At 35.4% G+C, this 21,700-nt stretch overlaps 1 protein-coding gene across 1 annotated transcript in view; it reads left to right on the top strand.

The window, feature by feature from the left end:
• LOC129255448 (tenascin-X-like) overlaps nucleotides 1-21,700 on the top strand; it is a 101,709-nt gene that overhangs the window by 49,017 nt on the left and 30,992 nt on the right. The window contains exons 24-33 of the mRNA XM_064097501.1: nucleotides 2,486-2,797; nucleotides 4,090-4,368; nucleotides 5,400-5,684; nucleotides 5,986-6,282; nucleotides 6,961-7,239; nucleotides 9,764-10,048; nucleotides 12,045-12,335; nucleotides 17,204-17,482; nucleotides 18,972-19,250; nucleotides 21,298-21,603. Of these exons, the coding sequence (XP_063953571.1) occupies nucleotides 2,486-2,797; nucleotides 4,090-4,368; nucleotides 5,400-5,684; nucleotides 5,986-6,282; nucleotides 6,961-7,239; nucleotides 9,764-10,048; nucleotides 12,045-12,335; nucleotides 17,204-17,482; nucleotides 18,972-19,250; nucleotides 21,298-21,603 (2,892 nt within the window). The remainder of the gene's footprint in view (nucleotides 1-2,485; nucleotides 2,798-4,089; nucleotides 4,369-5,399; nucleotides 5,685-5,985; nucleotides 6,283-6,960; nucleotides 7,240-9,763; nucleotides 10,049-12,044; nucleotides 12,336-17,203; nucleotides 17,483-18,971; nucleotides 19,251-21,297; nucleotides 21,604-21,700) is intronic.

Genomic DNA, 21,700 nt, shown 5'->3' with positions numbered 1-21,700 from the left:
ATGTACGTATACAGCATTTTGTTTGATTTTAGTACTAGCACATATATATATATATATGCATACCTATTGAACGTCTGCTACCGGCGGTTTCACGCCCGGACTTGTGGCGATCTTCAGGCAGACTGACGTTATTGACTATTTGTGTGGTGCGGCGGGTCAATTTGACGCTTCGCTGGTTTCCGGTTTGGTCTCGTTCGGTGTCTGCACTTTGAAATCAGTTCCGACCTTTTGTTTAGTGAGTTTCTGTTTGTTATTATGGACACTTTTTCCTCCAGGCAAAGATTGCACAAGCCACTTTTTCTTTGGTTTAAGTTTGACTTTTTGTCAATGTCCCAAGTTAGCGTAGATTCAATGTTCTTTTCCTTCAGATTCCATATGTATTTTGAGAGTTGAGTTTCGTTCCGGTATCTTTCATGCTTAAATAATTTGATGTGGTTTCTGTATCTATCTTTGAATGTCCCCCCTGCAAGCCCAAAGAAGTGTTTCTCTTCGTTGCCATGTCGGATCGTCGCCTTGTATACCAGAGCCGTCTGCATACACTTTCCTTGTAATGGACATTGTTTTTTTGGCCGACAGTTACATTTTGGCTTATTTTCCGCTCGTGGGTTTGATTGCTTGACAACTTTTTGGTTGTGGGTTTTTATTATGGTATCCATGTTTTTCATGCAAATGTAGCTAACCTTTATTGTGTTCTTGTTGAATATTTGGTTCAATTTGTGTCCCTTGGGGAAGTGCGTCATTGTTAGCTTTAGGAATCTCCCTCCTACGTTGGTTTTTACTTCAGAATTGTAAGGTGGGTTAAACCAGGTGACTTTTCTACTTCTGTTTCTTCTTTTTCTTCTTTCTTCTACTGGTCTGGTGTATTTGATGGTCTTGTCATACCCGCTTCTTTTCAGGGCGTCGTCGTATGCTGGCGCTGCTTTCTTGAATAAGTCTTCGTTAGAAGACAGTGTCGAGAGGCGCTTCTCAATGGCCGCAGGTATTTGGTTGAGGATAGGGGGTGGATGGTTGGATGCCCTATGTACGTAGGTGACTGTGTCGTTAGGTTTTCTATGTGGTTGAAAATCGCCTGTGTCTAGATTGAGGGTGACGTCCAAGTAATCTACAATTTTTTGGTTGGTTTGGACGGTGATGTGTAGGCCGAGATCACTGAAGACCTTTATGAGGTCTTTTCGCGCCCTATCCGCCCTGCTCCCTGATGCTCGTCAGAAGACCGCTAGGCCGTCGTCGCGGTATAGGCCTACACTATAGGTGTTGATTCTTTTGTTTAATTGTGACAGAGCATATAATCCTACGAGCTCACAAATCTCGGCTCCGTCGTAGGCACCCATGGAAACATCGAATTGTTTTCGGCCTTCTCTTTTTTCCCACGCTTTGTTGTTGTTGTCGAAGAGCAATGTTCTCCTTGCATGCATGATTTCAAAGTGCAGACACCGAACGAGACCAAACCGGAAACCACCGAAGCGTCAAATTGACCCGCCGCACCACACAAATAGTCAATAACGTCAGTCTGCCTGAAGATCACCTCAAGTCCGGGCGTGAAACCGCCGGTAGCAGACGTTCAATAGGTATGAATATATGCTCTGCTTTATATAGCATTGAGCACTTTGCACAATCATCGGCATCTACACATCTAAGGATATATATATATATATATATATAATTCAAAATGAAATAAGAAATAAAAGAAATAAAAACTCCGTAATGAAAAGTATTTCACGAATTGTTGCCCATAGGGCTTTTACATATATCTAAATGTAATCTTATTATCATATGTCATACCCAGAGATATGAAATACCTGCCTGAATGCACGATCTCTGAAAGGCAGTTCGAGCTTAAGCCAGAGTAATAATGATAATAACAACAGATTGTTTCTAGATAGATGGCGCTATACAAATGCCTATTATTATAATTATTATTACCTTTTTTTGAAAAGATAACAAACATTGTTTTTCCAAGGTTTTTTAAACCTTTCTGTCACATGATTTCAAAATGGATTTGTAGATAGACTATATAAAATTGATTATAACTGAACTTAGGATTGGGATTGATTTTGCTTTTAAGTAGATATTAATAATGGCTTTCAAAAAATATCTCGAGAATATGTTTCTTTTTGTATAATTGTAACAGATGAATACCTTTCCATCTTACATCTCTTTCACTTCTTTTTTCTTATAATTGATTAATTTGCTTATTTTCAAATTTCAATAGTTCTACTTTATTCATTACCCAGCAATGCAACTCTCATCAGCGAATCTTACAAAAAAATGATGTTGGTTCTTTTGAAAGTCAGCACTGGAACATGTATTACTTGTGAAACTGCCAGAGGCATTCTTTTGTTTAAGTGTTTCAAATAATTAATTGTCTTAAAATAATGTAAAAAGAAAAGACATATATATGTATGACTTCTATGGTTTCAAATTGGCACTAAATGAAAAATTTTTGGGCTGTAGTTTGCAAGTAAATCATTGTTTTTATTATTAGCTGGATCTACAGGTGGTGGAAGATCTGGAGGTGGAGCAGCAAATTCTCCCCCAAATGGGATGCAAATAAGAGAAGGTTCTGATAGAGCAACAGTGAACTGGGAAGCTGCAACCAATGATGTAGATGGTTATATCGTCAACATGGGCCCTGAGTCCAACCCAAATCAGTTTACACAACGTGTTCCAAGTAGTGACAGAAGGAGGATAAAACAAGATGGACTTGATCCAGAAACAGATTATCAAGTTTCTATCAAGTCTTATGATTCAGATGGGGAGAGTCAGCCTATACAACAAGGGTTTAGAACACGGCCTAGTAAGTAATGCATGGTAATAATTGTGCACTTATATTGCACAGTTGATATTGCGCAATGTCTATTTGTACTCAACTACGCATACAATAATAAAATGTAAAAAACACTGTAGTTAAAGATAAATACACGAAAGTACGATTAATTTCAAATTACTAGAAAAGGGAAACCTACTACTCTACAAGTTATATAACAAATAGTGACTTATTTATTGATACTCTTGAAAAAGGTAGGTTTTTAGATTAGTTTTGAAGAAGGTAATAGAAAATGCATTTCTTATTGAGGAAGGGAGACTATTCCAGAGTTGGGGTGCAGCATTAACAAGGCACGATCACCTAGTGTTATCTTTGTTTTAAAAGGTGGGTAACTGAGGAGGATGGTGTCATGAGAACTTCGGAGTCTGTAGGACTGGGTGGGTGATTTCAAAGTTAGGAGTTCTCTGAGATTAGTGGGAGCCATGCCATGCAGTATCTTGAATGTGAGCAGTATTATTTTGAATTTGATTCGCTGGCGTACTGGAAGCCAGTGCAGATCATGAAGTATAGGTGTTACATTGGAGAATTTGGGGGAAATACAGACGAGTCTGGCCCATGCATTTAGCTACACGCTGTAGTTTATTTATGTGGGAATCTGGTAAGCCAAAGAGTCGTCCATTACAGTAGTCTAATTTACTTGTTACAAATGAATGAACCAGTGTGTTAAATACATGTGCGGGTTAAATATTTGCGGATATGACGTAAGTTATAAAGATGATAGAAGGCAGTTTTGCATGTTTTGGATATATGAGTTTCCATGTTAAGCTGAGAATCTAACCAGACACCAAGGTTTTTTGCAACCATGGACTGCTTTAATGGTCCTACCTTTTATGATACTAGTATTGTATTCTTGTGAATGCTTGTGGATAGTGTAACTAATATGTTGTTTGGGGATCAACCCTAACATTTGATATTTATATGAAATTATGATTTATAAAGCACAACTATTATTTAGATATTATGTTAATTTGTTCTCACTAGGCAGGGATATTTTGGGTGAGGGATGGGGGTCTCAGCCTTATAATCTGCCAAACTACCTTGCTTTTTATTATCCACACTTTTAGAGCTGCAATCAAGATTATTAATACTGCATTAAGATTTTTCATTTTTTATTTCATATGGATGTATTATGGTCTGTTTAAGGTTTTAAATATTCTTACTATTATGAGAATGTTTCCAGACAATGCAAAATATCAATGTAGCAAGGATATTTGCTCTTGGTTCTAAATGAAAAGAAAAATAACTGATATTGTTCATTGTAGCACGCAGTCGCAACCCCCAAGCTCCAACTGGTACCAGAATTGATAGACGATATGATTCATTGGGTGTTACATGGGAAGAACCTGAAGGAGATGATGTTACTGGATACAGGTTGGAAGCTGGACCTCCTTCTAATCCTCGTCAATTTACTAGAGATTATGATCGTGGTACAACAAGTGCAGACATCACAGGATTATCATCAGATACAGATTATCAGGTCAATTTGTATTCTAGATCAAGGTCTGGTAACAGTGAACCTGTAAGGAGAAGTGCTAGAACAAGTAAGTTTTTATTTGGGATAATAATTTTCCAATGGCCCACCTTACGATTGATAATAGTTATAAGATGAATCATCTGATCTTGGATGATTTATATTATAAGTTCACAAACCCCCTGTTCAGACTGTCCCCCGTCACCCGGGACATCCCCCGGAAAATCGACAGTCTGAACGGTCTGGAGGATTGTCCCCCGTCTCCCGGTTCTATCCCCCGGGTTTTTCGAAGGAAGGGCGACCTTGGCTCGTAATCCGAGATCGCGCACCTGCATGTTTTAATCATAAGTGCGCATGCGCGAAATGTGGTGTCAAGAGAAGTGCTTCCGCTCAGTACTGTGCTAGTGCTCAACTAGCTGCAAGTAATTGCATTTCCCACGCGCCTTACGTAACCATGCCGATGACCTAGCCCAGATCATCCCCCGGTGCCAATCTCCCGGACACCGGGGGATATATGGACGGTCGGTCGTAAAGAGATAAGATTTCTCTCCCCCTTCCCCCGGGTGATGGGGGACAGTCTGAATGGCCTGAAAAGTTAGTACCTAACATGCCAGTTTGACAAATAATTAAAGTATAAAATTCAAATTGAAATTAAATTAAAACATTGAGGGTTATTGTATTTTTACTGGGGGTGCTCACCATTTTCACAGCACCCCAGATAATCCTCCATTACCAGGTCCTTGCAGAAAACATATTAAAAATATAATAATGTAAAAATTGAAAATGATATTAGATTAGTTAGATGTTGATAAAGTACAGGGATTTAATTTCATTTGCAGTATGCTACTGAAATTTCAAGGAAAATTATGTGTTGAAAAAAAAAAAAATATTGAGAGCGTCTAATTAATAGCATACTACAAAGTACATCTAAACCAAAAAGTATTGTCTTGATAATTTTGGTAATTTGGGTACAGTGATGGGACAATTCTTTTCACCTGAATGCGATTCATGAATGAGAACTCAAGGTATGTTGCTTGATATTTCATTTATTTCAGGTCAAAATTTGTACTCTAAATTTTATTCTTCAATTTACATACGTAGGACCAACACGGCGTCCTCAACGTCCTCAACGTATGAGAACAAATTCACCAAGTCCTGATACTGTTGATGTCAACTGGGAACAGCCGAATGATAACAATATTAATGGATACAGAGTAGATGTTGGAACACCAGCTGATCCACGTCGAGATTTCTCAAGGCGCTACCCTGCTGGAACATCAAGTGCCTCTATTCCAAACCTCAGACCAGACTCTGAATACCAAGTCAGTGTAGTGTCTACTTCACCATCCGGAGAGAGTGAACCTGCAAGAAGATCTGTGAGGACACGTAAGTTTGCTATTACCTTCTCTTTCTGTGAGGTTGTAAAAATTAAAATTTTGTCTCGTGGTTAATAAGAATGAAGTTATGAATTATTAATTTAGAATTCATCTTTCTTTCATTCACAGAATTCCACAACACAAGTAGTTTCAATACCATACTTTATCTGTATTATTTATTTTGTAAATATCTCTGTTATTGTTTGAATATTTTTTGTGTCATTATTACCTTGTAAATACATTGCAATTCGGCCTTAGCCGCAATGATGTCTTGATTTTTATTAATAAACCTTTTATCTATCTATCTACAGAAGACGATGGTGCGAGAAGCGGTCCAATCCGTCCAAATGGTATGCGAGTAAGAGAAGGTATAAATTCAGCAACAGTTGATTGGGAACCTGCAACCAATGATGTAGATGGTTATATTGTCAATATGGGCCCTGAGTCTGAACCAGATCGGTTTACACAACGTGTTCCAAGTACAGAGAGGAGGCGGTTTAGACAAGATGGACTTGATCCAGATACAGATTATCTTGTTTCTGTCAAGTCTTATGATGATCAAAACAGGGAAAGTGAAGCTATTCAAAGGGGCTTCAGAACAAGACCTGGTAAGTTTTTCCAATGAAATATTGAAATCTTCACCAAGTTTATTTTTAAAATGTCACATAACTGAGAACATAATGGACCTATTTCATGTTTACCTGGACACAAGGGAAATAATGTGTTACTGATCGTCTGGCATGAGTTGGAGATCACTTGATGTGGGTCATAGGTCATTTAGGGTCAATGAACTTTGACCATGTTGTGATATCAATATCAATAATTTGAAGCTTGCCTTAAGCTTTGGTGAAAGATGAGTAATATTCAAGTATCATCAAACATTACAATATTACAAAAGCAATCTCTCTTCAGTGTTTTTGTTCTTATTTGAAAATAGCTGTTTGAAAATTTGTTTTACCAATTAAATAATCAGATATTACAAAGCTACTGACAGATAATGTCCTGAGGTTTTTTGCCCATTCCACAATTGAGGTGTTTTATGTAAACAAGACAAAATTATGCCAATATTCTATTCACAACAATGTGTGAATTTACTTGTCTTCATGACTGACAAGGAAATTCACCCATGCTTCTGTAGCTAACATGATTTCGAGACAAGTTATTATTCTCCCCCTTTTCACATAATCTCCAGATTTTCCCTCATTTACAGGTCACACTATTATTATAGATTTGAAATTAAAATTTTATATGTATTGCAAAATAATGTTTGATGTTAATACTTTTAGAACGACCTCAAAGGATCAGGTCCCCAACAGGTGTGCAAACAAATCCAAGATATGATTCTATGGCAGTCCAATGGGAGGAACCTGAGGATGAGAATGTTGATGGATACAGACTGGAAGTTGGAACACCCTCTGATCCTCGCCAGTTTGTAAGAGAATATGATCGTGGTACTACGGTTGCCACTGTTCCTGACCTAGACCCAGAAACGGATTATCAGATAAATATAGTTTCTACATCTGAATCTGAAGATAGTGAGCCTGTAAGGAGGAGAGCTAGAACAAGTATGTCTTAAGGTCATTTTTCTTATTGAAGCTTAAAAGTACCACCTAGATACACAGATAATTATCTTGTCATGTCAACATCTTGTAAATAAAGATGACTATAGATGATGGATCTTGTTTTGTCAACTTCCTGTAAAAGAGAAGATTACAAGAAAAGATGTGAGATCTTGTCATGTCAACATGTGAAATGGAAATTAATTAATAATAATGAAATAAATTTACATTAAACATCCTTTAAACAAGATGATAAAATTATATCTCTGATCTCATTATGTCTACATATTTTAGAAGAGATAATATAACAAGATCTTGAATCTAAGCATGTCTATGTCCTTGAGAAGTGATGATCAGATTACTAGATCTTAGATCTTGTCATGTCTACATCCTGTGAAAGAGATTACAACATCTTGGATCTCATCATGTATATATCATTTAGCAGAGATGATCAGATAACAAAATCTATGAATCTTTTGCAAGTAATTTCCTGCACCCATACACCCATAGCAGGCTACAAATTGGCAAGCATCTGACCATCTGGTCATTTCTGCTAAAGGTTGTTGGCATTTTGAGACCTGGGATCTCATCATCTGATCATCCCTTCTAAAGGATGCCATCATGATATGATCGAGGATCTAGAGATCTGATAATTAGTGCTAAAGGATGTTGATATAATGAGATTTGGGATCATCTGTTCAAAGGGATCTCACCATGAGGAGATCAAAGATCTTTTCAGAGATCTCTTCTTAGCGCCTTGAGCATTTAATAAATATGGAAAAGACGCTATATAAATCATATGTATTATCATTATTATTATTAAAGATCTGATCTTCCACTAAGATTGATTAATTATCATAAATTCATGGTGGCACTTTTAAGCTTCCCATGTTATTTTAGCGGAATATCATTTTTGATAAAAACTTTGTAAAAAAAAAAAAAGTTTAAAGTTAATTAGTACAGATTTTGTCATATCTTTTGCTTCCATCTTAGTGTTGCTCGAGATATCATATTATAGGGTTGTCTTTGCACAGTGGTACATTAAAGGTTTGAACAGACAAAATAAATTCTGGTCAAATTGGTGTGTATTAACAGTTGGTTGCCTTTCAGAATTTTGTTATCTTCAGATTGTTTCATGTCTATCCTATTTCCACATTCATTTGCATCGCATTATAGACTGTGCTTGATCAACCACAATTTGTGATGTGTTTATTGAAGTGAGTGACACTAATCATATTTGACATTTGAATGATCTATTGGAACTATATATATATATATATATACTTGAAGGCCAGGCAAGTGTTTACACAAACATACCATGCTTATGCAGGTGCAATGTTCTGCAGATTTGACCTTATTTGGCAACTTTATTGGACAATACTTGGCATCCCAGATCAATCTATTTATGTATGATGAGTAAGTTAAAGTAATCAATTTTGGGAGAGGGGCTTTCATTTCATTTTTTAAAATGAAAATATATGTCCATAAGGTATTTATTAATATCAACGTTAGGTCACCCAACTTGCAAATTCCTTTGCTATGGAGATTGAATTATATAAACATACATCAGTTCATTTCGTTTCATTTCATTATTTGAGCAGGGGACCAGATTTCAGTATAAGCACATCTTTTAAAAAATGTTATCCCTCTTTGTTTAAGATACTAGTAATTCAAACAAGATAATCCTTTAATAGATTTATAGAATCTTATTTTGGATGTTATACCATTTTATACTTTTTTTTAAGGTATGCAATAAACATGTAATTTTCACTTCATTCAGCATATTGTACATTATTATTACTAAGTATGCTTACAGTTTGGACCAGTGTCATTCAATTGAAAATGTACTTTTCCATCAAATTGGAAAGGGCTATGTAAAAGCATATTGCCAAACCCCTAACATGCCTGAATAATCCTATTATTTTTATCATGCGTATCATCATTATTTGGTTAAGCTTTCAAGATATGAAAGCTTTCTCAAATGTTAAATATAACAAGTTTTTATGCCCCTGCAGACGAAGTCCATATGCGAGTTGGTTTCCGCATGATAACTTATGAAATATTCAACAGATTAAAAAAAATTTGGGATGTGTAGGTAGATAACACCAAAATACAGGCTAAGTTCGAATTCGGAGTCTGCAGGTCAAAGGTCAAAGGTTACAGCTCATTAAATATGCAAGTTGGTTTCCGCATGATGACTTTGGAAATATTCACCAGATATTAAAAATGTTTGGTGTCTGGGTAGATGATACCAAAATACAGTCAGGTCACATCAAATGACCTGGCTGTCATATCTTCTGTCAGAGATTATTATGGAAAGGGTGAGTCTTTAGGACAAAGGTCTAAATTTGTTCATTATACATATGCATATTGGTTTCTGCACGATATTAAGTTCAATCATATTGAATGAATTTTTGATCGTGTTAAGCGGGAGCATCTGTGTCCTTTGGACACGTCAGATTTCTAGTTAGAAGTGATATTGAATAAAAATATATTTTGTATAATCTGTATAATATTCTATTCATTTTAGGGCGAACAAGACGTCCAAAACGCCCCCAACGTACAAGAGCATCATCATCTAGTCCTGATTCTATTGATGTCACATGGCAAGAACCTGATGATGATAATGTAGATGGATACAGGGTTGATGTTGGAACACCATCTAATCCTCGTTCAAAGTTCTCACAAAGATTGCCTCGGGGAACCACTGCAGTCAATGTTCCAAGATTGGATGAAGACACTGAATATCAAGTCAGTGTAGTGTCCACCTCACCAACAGGAGAGAGTGAACCTGTCAGAAAGTCTGTTAAAACACGTGAGTAGACTTATGATATCTTTAGTATGGATGTTACAATCAGGTAATATTAATTTTTTACATTATGTTGTGATACACTAATGACAAAATTTAATTCTGCCTAAAATTGCATTTACAGCATTTAATTTCCATGGCAGTGTGACAGCATTTGGGTTTATATGTCATAGGTGAGTGTTGGATCATGAAGATCTAACTTATCAAGGATGGGAATCTCAGTTTTTAGTAAATATCATTTGTTATATCTTGTCTTATAGTATTATAGCAACAATCTTATGGAACAATGAATTTCTATTAAAATGGCTTTAATACATAGGTGTCGATCATTCTACCGATGATTTATATAAAAGATACATGTATCATGCTTCTTCAGAATTCACCTTCCATATATTTTAACCAGTATCAGGAGTTGGTGACAAATTTTTACGAGAATGCCAGATGGTTCAAAATAGTTGTAGCTGTAGTTCAAAGACCAGGGGGTGTTTCACAAAGATTTAAGTGCGACTTAGAGTCGCACTTTAACACCCAGTTGCATGCGTTGGAAGCATCGGCTAAATCATGCTAAGATTCTATGCGGCAGCTACTGCGTATTAATCAATAAGATTGCGTGTTAAATGTCATGTGCACATCGGTATTCAATCATGACTCTAAGTCACACTTTATTCTTTCCAGGAATATATAAATTCTAGGAACCATGAAAGGATGCATGAAATTGCTGGTCATTACCTGTCTATAATTTTATTGCATGAGCAGATATTTGTCATAACTTTTGTCATTTCTCTTCAAGACAATATACTGGTATGATTTCACAAATCGGTATTCAGAAGATTGGCTTTTTCTCTATCATGTCTCTGCAAATACCCACCCAACTTTTCACAGACAAACCATTAAAAAACATCTTCATTTTTTTAGTGAAAGACTTGCTTAACACCTGAACACAAGTTGGGGCATATACTCCATACAGTAGCTGGCATTGTGTGACTGCTAATATTAATGTACTTAGATTTACAGAGACAGAGAGCTGAAAGGAAAAGATGGAGAAAAAAGGAGGAATTAACATGTATTGCCTATCTACTTGTAACATGAAAAACTATTCAAAAATAATTCATGGATGATAATAGCAACTAATAGAGACAGTGGCGGACCGTGACCCGGAGGAGACAAAGCATTGGAGGGGCACTGTATTGTTTGTGAACAATGCTGTGCCCCTCCAATGCTTTGTCTCCTCCGGGTCACAGTACGCCACTGAATAGAGAAATATAATTTGAATAACTAGATAACATGACGGATTGTGCGCTTGACAAATGATAGGCATGGTATTGGGATACTTTGGTACTAAGGGAGTGACAAAATTTATGACTACTAGACCCTGTCAACTTTTATCATATTTCTTGCGTGTGATTGGATTATGCACATTTATGAAACTGCATTTTTTGTGCACTTTAGAGAAAAGACGAATATGTCACATTTGGCAATATTTGTGACAAAAGTAATGAATACGGATTATGTCATACCTCTGAGAAAAGATAAAATATCGGGAATGGACATTGTTCAGCCGAATACCACCTAAGGATAAAATGTGAAGGTTGAATCATGCTATTATTTGTCCTCATTTCATGGTTGAAATCTTGTTTAATACCCCCCCCCCAAAAAAAAAAAAAAAAAAAGCAAGAGAAAATTTCCAGAAAACTAAATTTGATTTTAGCTCTTTAAAAGAATGTAGGGAAACTATATGTCTTATTTCAGATATTTCAGTGTGAATTTTACCCATGAATATTGCGATTTAGATTGCATCTCTCTTACAAAATGTGTTTTACAATAATCTTTCATACTATTGGATGATAAAGTCATATTTAAAACAATCTTTATGCTAGAGTTAAATACAGGCATGAGACTTAGTTTTCTTGATGTGAATTCTTATCAGTTGCTCTTTAATAAGTTTATGAATATCATGTAAATAACTCTGTGCTAAAGTATATCGTTATCTTTGTATTTACAGAAAGACGTAGTCCTCGGACAATCTCTCCTCCTAATGGCATGCAGTTGAATGAAGAGACTTCTTCAGTGAGAATGAATTGGGAGCCATCAGGCAGTGATGATATTGATGGCTATACGGTTAATATTGGCACCCCAAACAATCCAAATCAGTTCTCTGAAAATGTTCCTAGTACAACTACAAGTTTGAGACAGAAAGGCTTACGCCCTAGTACAGATTACCAAGTTTCTGTTAAAGCACGTGCCTCAGGTTTGGAAAGTGAACCTATTCAGCAAGGTTTCACAACAAAGCCTAGTGAGTATAATGTCAAGAAAATGCTCCATTCACTCTTACTTCAAACCTGGTGGGTGTTTCATAAAGCTGTTCGTAAGTTAAGAGTGACTTTAAGAATGACTGGTTAACCTTTCTTCCATGCTAAATAATCTTCAATGAACATTTATTGGTGAATATCATTTACCACCAGATAGGATGACCAGTCGTTCTTAAAGTCAATCTTAATTTACGAATAGCCTTATGAAATGGCCCTCTGTAGTGGAAAAATGGAAATTGAGATGAAGATTATAAACTTGATAATTTGGAGTCTATTGTGGTGTATGCTTATTAAAAGTTACAATCCCCATCAAAAATTTGGGAATACCTGTAGTAATCATTTAAATTTGCAAATGTAAATTCATATCCTAGTATTCTATTTTGTTGGAATGTTGGTTGATCCATTAAATCATAGAAGCATATAAATCACATCAGTGATTTGCTCAGGTATGGTCAATATGACTGATGACCCGTAGGGAATAAATTTTGCTTTGGTCTCCCTTATGGGCCCAAATAGAAGACCCGTCCCATTTTCAGGTTTTTTACTAAAAATGAATAAAAACAGTACTGACGGAAATCTATTCACAATTTCATCACATACCGGTAATTTTAATAGTTTTCTCCTTATTGTGATTGAAAGTGTAGTTGTTCCCATAGGTAAGCTACAAATTACTCGAACAAACTACAAAGCTCTTAAAAAAGAAACATGGCCAAATTTTCCAGTCATTTTTCCCGTTTGAACGAATTGTGGACGCTCTGTAGGCTACATACGCCAGCTACACACACCACATGGTCAATTAATTATCTATAAGCTCTATGGCGCCATTTCGTGCTGTAAACAATTTGGACGAGCCCACTATTTAAATAGGTGATTGTTTTTCCGTTCATCAGGTTTGCACAAACTTCCCGGCATGTAATTTGCTTATCAGTGTGTTGTTCTTTTTGTTAACTTTTCTTAACCGGTAGTACACACTGTGAACGGTACGCGTAAGTGTGTGTAACATGTGACATCCAGACGGTATATCCCTGTTACAGAATTGTGCCGTCCGGTGGCATTGACGCGTCAGTCTGACGTTCCAATAGCTATAATTATTCTGAAAATGTGGATCAAGTTTGACAATAATGTCAAATGGGCTATCACTGGTTCTTCATGAAATCCGATGCCAATATTTAACCAATCACAGTGATTTTAAAATGTGAAGGAGAGAAGATTCATCTCTCTCGAATTCCTGAAAACTCATCTGTGGAAATTCATGAGATAAGACAGTTTGAAATCACTGTACCGCTGTCTGTGAGTGAACCATGCAATTTGCATTAAAAACATTGGCTTTTGTTGTGGAAGAAACAAAAAGAATTGGCCTTTAGAAAGAAAGTCCGATGAGTTGAAATGGGCATTTGTTGTCATATTTGGCTGACTTATTCCAGATATTTTAGAGAATCAATTTCTGGACAACCCAAGTTGGCTTAAAATCTAATATTTGCCTAGTTTGCAATTATGTCCTTGTACCTCTGGTTTGTGACATCTACACTGCATTGACTTTGTACAATGCATGTGCACCATACCAATTGAGCCTCGAATGGGACAACTTTTCCATATGTAGGTGCAGTTTAGTTTAATGTTAGTAACAAAAAACGCATTGCAGAATGCTCAGACTATACCCATTTAAAATTAAAAGACAGATTTGTCAATTTCTCTTTAAAACCCCCTACTACACCAAAATGGTAAAAATTGTGAAAAAAATCACCCTTATTTATTTCTTCTTCATCTTGTATTGATACTTACACACAAAATGTAATCATTGGATGGATGGCTAAATGAATTACTTGGGGTTTCTTCTCTTTAGCTTCTTGTGGGTCTAAATTGCCATCTAGCCCCATCTAAAGTATAGGATTAAGGAAGTGTTTGCCTGTGAGAAAAGCATATGAGAGGTGTTTGTGACCATTCTCAGGTCAAAGATTGTATTGACCATACCAGAGCAATACTTGTTATTGCATGATTTACAATACTGTATTGTTTCATGGATTTACTATCATGATCATAGGATGCATGCTGGTAATAGACTTCAATCTACCAATTAGCATGTATATCAATGTTGTAATTCTCAATAGCTTTATAATTATGATATTAGGGTGAAATTTTTTATTTACATCCAAATTAAGTGTAAATAGTACAAAAAAGAAGCACATGCTTACTGTTAAATTTTGTTATAATTTTAGAAAGGTGAAACGTTTGGTTATCCCACATAAATTATAGTAATTTCTTCTGGAAGGCATATGAAGAAGTTAAAAAGAACATTATTATTGTGTGCATATTGGTTCATGGAATTGTATCATAAATTTACAATGGATATCACTTGCTTTTTTGTCAGAACTACGTATTTTCATTTTAAGATCATGTAGGATAAACCTAAGATAGAACCATCGCTAAATCTATTGATATCCCCTTTTCAAAACTGATGAATATGTGTTGAATTATTAACTTGTGAGTCATTTTAATAAAGTGTAATGCAGCTACTGTATACGTCAAAATGAAATGTGTTGCTCCCTGTGCATAAAAATATTTTTATATTTCCCTTGAATGAATTTGAAATTAATTGAACATAAATGTTTATGTTGCACTGTAAATAATGCTGCATAGTAATTAATAATGCTTTTTAATAGAAAATGCATAATACATAAGAAAATAACCTTGTTTCCTTTGTCTTCTCTTTATAAGAAAGATCATTTTATGGAATGCAATTTTATTTCTGATGAGCTGAGATTTGGAGGAGATTTTGCATCCAGCTTCAAGGCTTTGTATGTATATTGAATATTTTGGTCTGTTGAGGGTTTAAAAAGAAAAAGAAAATACTGAGCCATGCATTTTATGTATACAATGATCACATGTGCTTAATTAATTTCTTGCAGCTGTTTGTTGAGAGTTTCTAATTATATTACTAACCTTTTAGAAATATATATCAGTTGGTGCATCACAAAGAAACAAATGCATTTCTTCACAGTGTATTTCTTTGAGACAAAATAAATGCTGCTAAATTTGGTGGATTCACAATATCTATCGGTTGCAGCGAACAGGCCAATTATCTAACTCTGCAGTCGACATCACACGCAGGCAGCGCACAGTGTTGATGTGAATATGCATGCTTAAAAAATGAAAGCCATTTTGCAGGAATTCACCAAATTGGTCTAAATTTCATACAGAAATATGCGGGCAAATTTCTCTCTCACCTCCTGGACCCTAGTAAGCAGCATATCCGGTCAAGCCGTGTTGGCCAGCGCTGAATAATCGCATGCATTCATTCACTACGAGCGTGTGCAGCAGATGTCAACTTTTTCCCATGAGGCACTGCAAATTTCAGCCTGTCTGCTGCAACCGATAAATGGCGCATCATATTGCAAATAGGGGTGGAAGTCACAGCACATGCTAGATGATGATTTCTTATAGTCATGATTAAGACATATACATTTACATTTTCTTCATGTTATGTAAAAGATTGAAATCAGTGAAATATTGCAATTACCTTTTTTTTTTTGCTTAATAACATCCAATAGGTAATTGCTCCTGAAGCTAATAGGTTTTTCCTTTTTTTATTAAGTTTAGATATACAGAGTGAGTAAAAAAAATAATGATAAAACTCGATCATCATGAACACAAAATTATTACATGTGTCCTGAAAAAGTATCTTCTCTAAAAAAACAATACATACCATTTTTATGTGGTACAAAGTTCTGCTTGGATAATCTGGAGTTATTGTGATGTATAATTAAATTTTTGTCAAGGTATGACTCCAGTGTCCATGGAGCCATTATCTACAAGACTTGCAGAAAAAAATCAGTGCAAAATAAATTTTCAATTAATAAGATTTCATGTTAATGCCAGTGAAAAGGTATTGTGTAATAAATATTACTGCAGAACTTGTAGAAAATGGTGTCATGGACATTTGATTAATTCATCGCAATCGGGCCTTAATTTTTGTAGAAATCTAATTTTACACCATTGCGAGGAATACATCCTGTTTATTAAGGTGTAAACATATACCTTACAAATATGGCATCAAATTATGTGGGGGTAAACACTCTTTCAAGACACATAATAATAGTTATGCATTTATGACAGGAACTTTCATTAAATATTTGAGATGTAATGATTTCTTTGACTCACTCAGTGCATTGTAGAATAGATCCAAATATAGAATCGATCCAAGTATAGAATCATAGAGATATATTCCCACCGAATGGTGAAGGCTAGCCAAAAACTTCACACAATAATGTGAACTGCAGTGCTCGTTATAGTTGTTGTGTGCTCATCATTCTATAGAGTTTTTGTAACAAAGTGCTTGTCTCAAATATACTTCTTGCTTTCTGTCTAAAAGGGCTCAAAATCAATGGCATTTTTTCCTCCCTTTGATGGCTATGATGGAAATAAAGATCATTTAGCAAATATAATTTGTCTTGTTTATTGTATGATCAATGATTGTATTCTGCCTTGTGGTTTATAAGTAGTAAATGGAACCATTTCAGAGAGATATACCTTGGTACAGTATGTATATATCCATGCAAGGATGCCTAACTTTAACATTTTAAATGTGTCTCTATATGTACCATAAGTGTGAATGTAATAAAACTTGTAATAATCAATTTGCAATTTTAATAGGTATGTCTTAGCTCTTCACTCTTGTTTGATTAATAAATGTACAGTGTGTATGTGTGTGTGTGCATTAGTGATACGCTTATATGTGCATGAGTATGTAAAAAATACTAGACAAAAAAGTGTAGATTAGATTTTCAAATAACTTTGAAACATTTCTACATAATTACAAAGAATTGATTCATCCCATTTGTTTGTATGTTTGCAGAGCGAAGTCGAGGTCCTTCACCCCCTACCAATACCAGAGCAAGAGAACGGTATGATTCAATAGCAGTCAGCTGGGATGAACCTGAGGATCCTAATGTTGATGGATATCGTGTGGAAGTTGGAACACCATCTGAACCTAACTTAGCCTCTTGGAATTTCCCTCGTGGCACAACAGATTTCACCATTCCAGACCTTGACCCAGATACTGATTATCAAGTCAAATTATTTTCCACCTCTCCAGCCCGAGATAGTGACCCAGTCACAAGGAGAGGAAAAACAAGTGAGCATCTAACCCAATTTTAAAGGTCAAGTGCACCCTAACAAAAAGTTGTTTAGAATTAAAATAGAAAACTCAAGCAAATATACAATTATAACTTTTGAAATTAAAATAAGTATGAAATCTTACAATTATTACTATTTTTCACAAAAACATTTAATACACATCACAGTGATATATATTATACAAATATATCAGGCTTTAAGAAAGTATAGTGAGAATTATTTTTCTGAGGTTGGTATGGCAATTACTATTTTTCCAGAGGTTCGCCCGAAGGGATAAATAGTAATATTTCCAGTCCAACCGAGGATTCATCATTCCCACTATGCTTTTGAAGGAAACACCTGATATATGTGAAGTCCTTGTTGATGTGTAACCAATATCGACCAATTCTAATAGACCTAACTTCTAATGCTGGACAGTTCTTGGGTAGGCTGCGCACGGCTTCTACATGAGAGGTCCGCTACAGTTTTATTCAAGATGTAACTTGCAACGCGCAGGCTAACTGATTCATATCAGATCTTGACTCCCCTTGTTAGGTATGCTTATTCTAAATTATCCTTTATGAAGTTGCCAAATAAAGTGACTCAAAACTCTTGGATGTTCAAAAATGGCTGTCATGGAATTGTATTTTCTGCGTGATAGATAAAAATAACACCCAATTCCATATTGACTTTCAGTTATTGGTAACTTATTTCTTCTAATAGCAGCTGCACTAGCCATTTGCTGGCTTCTTTTTTTTGGCGGATATACGGTACAGAGCAATTAAGAATTATTTGCAGAGATGTTTTTTCCTATTGAACTTATACTTTATCATGTGATCAGAAATTGACCAATCCTTTCTCTAGAATACTAATGAAGAGGGATATGAAAAACTATACATAATTTGCCAATGAGGGAAATTATGTCATCACCCACTCACTATATTCTTTTGTATTTTATTGTATGAATTTTACACTAATTCAATTTTTGTAGTACCAGGATGTTCATATAATTGTAAAATTAAGCAAAACTCAACCTAAAATGTATTAACTTTCTGATTGTGGTACATCCAATTTTAATTTTTCTCTTTAATATTCAAATCAATTTTTATTTGCGTTGCCTTGGCCTGTAATGGCTGGTAATTAAGCAGGAAATTATATGATCTCTTTTTTTTAATTCATGCATGCATGGCCCCTAGTCCAAACATGTGAGGAAAATAGCTTGAATTCATTGAAAATATTTTGTATGAGACGAAGATGCATACTTGAGAATAGCAACAGCTCTATACAAAGTCCATTGCTCTTTGAATAGTGATGTAGTAAAATGAGCCAAATATTTTGAGGATGCATACAGTAGAATATTTCTCAAGTTGTGAGTGAGTAAAGTGAAATGAAAACTTTACCATTTAAACCGAAAATCAAATTTCAAGCCAGATTTCTACTTGATATAAAAAAATTGCTTCATAATTTATCACTTTTTTTCATTTCTTACATCTTAATAAACTTTGTAGGAAAGAATCGACGTCCGAAACGTCCACCTCGTGCTAAAGTGAGCCCTGGTTCTGATTCTCTGATGTTAAGATGGGATGAACCACAAGGAGAAAATATTGATGGATACAGAGTAGATATTGGAACTCCTTCTAATCCAAGACAGTTTACACAACGATTTGATCGTGGAAACACCCAGCACACATTCTCAGGTCTATCCCCAGAAACAGATTACCAGGTCAAAATAGTATCCCTTGCAGGGGATGAAGAAAGTGAACCATTAACAAAGGCTGCAAGGACAAGTGAGTGTACATTTTATGAGCATTTGTATTTTATTGGAAACTCTGCTCATTAGTGCCAATACCGCACTCATTTTCAATAAGTGTATTCCCTATTATTACCCATATCAGAAATCTGAGCTGGCCATCTACAATACCCTAGTTATTTACCCTAGACAAAAATTTCATGAATATTGGGAAAAGATAGTATATTATTTGTATTTTGTTCTGTCTTTCTGCGCGTACTGACTTTTAATGCTAGATGACTCAAAATAAGTTGCATTTTCTACGGTCTCACATCCGGCAATCTGAAGATGCATAGAAAGAGATAAGCGTCATATTCATCCGCACAGGAACAGTATACGTCATAATGCTAAGCAAGATGAGATGACGATGGGTACTTTGTCTCCATTTGCATTGATGTTACCTTAATAATTACATCACAATGGTAAAGTTCAGAGCCCATGATATACACATGAAACAATAGAACCCTATTTTAAAGGGTATGATATATCTCCATTTTCATGATTTTTTGCTCAAGCTGTAAGACTTGGATTATAATAATAATTATTAACTGGTTCTTCTTCAGGGGAAAATCTAGCTAGTGCCCTCGTCTAAAGACTTGGGACAATATGATTCTGTTGTAGGCAATATATCTGATGTTCCCTCACGGCCTGTAAATATGATATAAAACGTAACCCATAAAATATTTCTGGTATCCCATTCTGAGCCATCCAGTTTAACATCTTATCTATAAAGAGCATTATATCCTGGTCTGCATCAATTGCCTGTTGAATATGAGAGCGTATTGAACAAAGACCGAAATTCTTTGAATATCCCATAGGCTATTCTACAAAACTTGATGTTCACTATGGCATTGTATTGGACAGTCTAATGCAAATGTGTGAAACATACAACATGTACAAATGCATTGCTATGGGCAACATAGAGTGCATGATCATAAAAGATAATGATCTACATTTCTACGATTGAATTATGTGAGGCGCTGATTGTGGTAAGCGACGTGACTTGATTGATCAGAATTTTCCCTCTTTTTGTGTGGGCAGGGGAGATAGATGATAATAATTATATGATTATATTGGATGGTATATAGCCAGTTTTTCACTTATCTTTGATTCATGGAATATTGGGTGTAACTCCTGGAATATCTCTGGTCTTCCATTCTGAGCCATCCATTATAATATGATTCTATCGATGCTTCTTCTAAGGCATTATATTTGTTAGTCCTGTAGTGCAATGGTGACTCCTAAAACAGACAGAGAAATTATTGCAATCTTAAATTGCATTGTACAGATGTGCAAATTGCTCATTTTACATAAAAATAGTTACTTAGTGCATGTATATAGTGGACTCATTTGGTGTCTAGCTTTTCACACCTCAAATGGGTGGTAGTTCAAGTGGCCTATTAGACTGAAAAACTGACCAATTTATTTGCATTGCATTAGTGATTTATTTATTATACTTTTATTTTTAGCTTCCTGTCATTAATTTGTAGTCAGAAAATTTTGGAGAAAGAATGGTATGAAGTGCCTTACAAATCATATTGTTTATTTTTAGTATACCACTGGTATTAAACATCTAACGGTGAGAAGTTATACGTGTACAACATCTTTCGCCAGTCTTTTATTTAGATGTTGTGAAAGAAATAGGGTAAGAGAATAATGGTGGATGTATCTTAAATCAAAGTTCCCCATAGCTATCCCTTTTGAAAACTTTGGTGAGGCAAATAAATGTCTCTGCTAGAAATTGAACCCGGTCCCCCAGCTTTGAAAGGTGATATCGTATTAAGTGCACGCACTATCTGAACATGCTCATGGCATTAGCCCAGCAACAGTTCCTTTAGATATATACAAAAATACCACAAATACACATGTAAAATATTTCTACAAATAGATCTTAAATTACTAAATAAAAAAGGTCTTATGTAGATATGATATTTTACGAGATTGAAACCATAAAATTTTATTAACTTGGAAATAGCACATGTTTGTTAATTCAAGCCTAACATTCAGATTGGAATGTACCTTTTAAAATTATTTAATTTCATAAGGTGCACCAGGGTCCAGTCCTCAAGGTGGAGCAGCAAATTCTCCTCCAAATGGTATGCAGATAAGAGAAGGTTCCGATAGAGCAACAGTGAACTGGGAAGCTGCAACCAATGATGTAGATGGTTATATCGTCAACATGGGCCCTGAGTCCAACCCAAATCAGTTTACACAACGTGTTCCAAGTAGTGACAGAAGGAGGATAAAACAAGATGGACTTGATCCAGAAACAGATTATCAAGTTTCTATCAAGTCTTATGATTCAGATGGGGAGAGTCAGCCTATACAACAAGGGTTTAGGACTAGGCCTCGTAAGTAAAAAAAAATCACTTTGATTTTTCTATTGTTATTCTACATTTCTCTATTTATTGATTTTTTTACATCCTGTTACATTATTAATACATTTGT

Source organism: Lytechinus pictus, chromosome 3 (genome assembly GCF_037042905.1).
Source record: "Lytechinus pictus isolate F3 Inbred chromosome 3, Lp3.0, whole genome shotgun sequence".
Lineage (NCBI taxonomy): Eukaryota > Metazoa > Echinodermata > Echinoidea > Temnopleuroida > Toxopneustidae > Lytechinus > Lytechinus pictus.
This window is presented reverse-complemented; position numbering and strand designations above follow the sequence as displayed.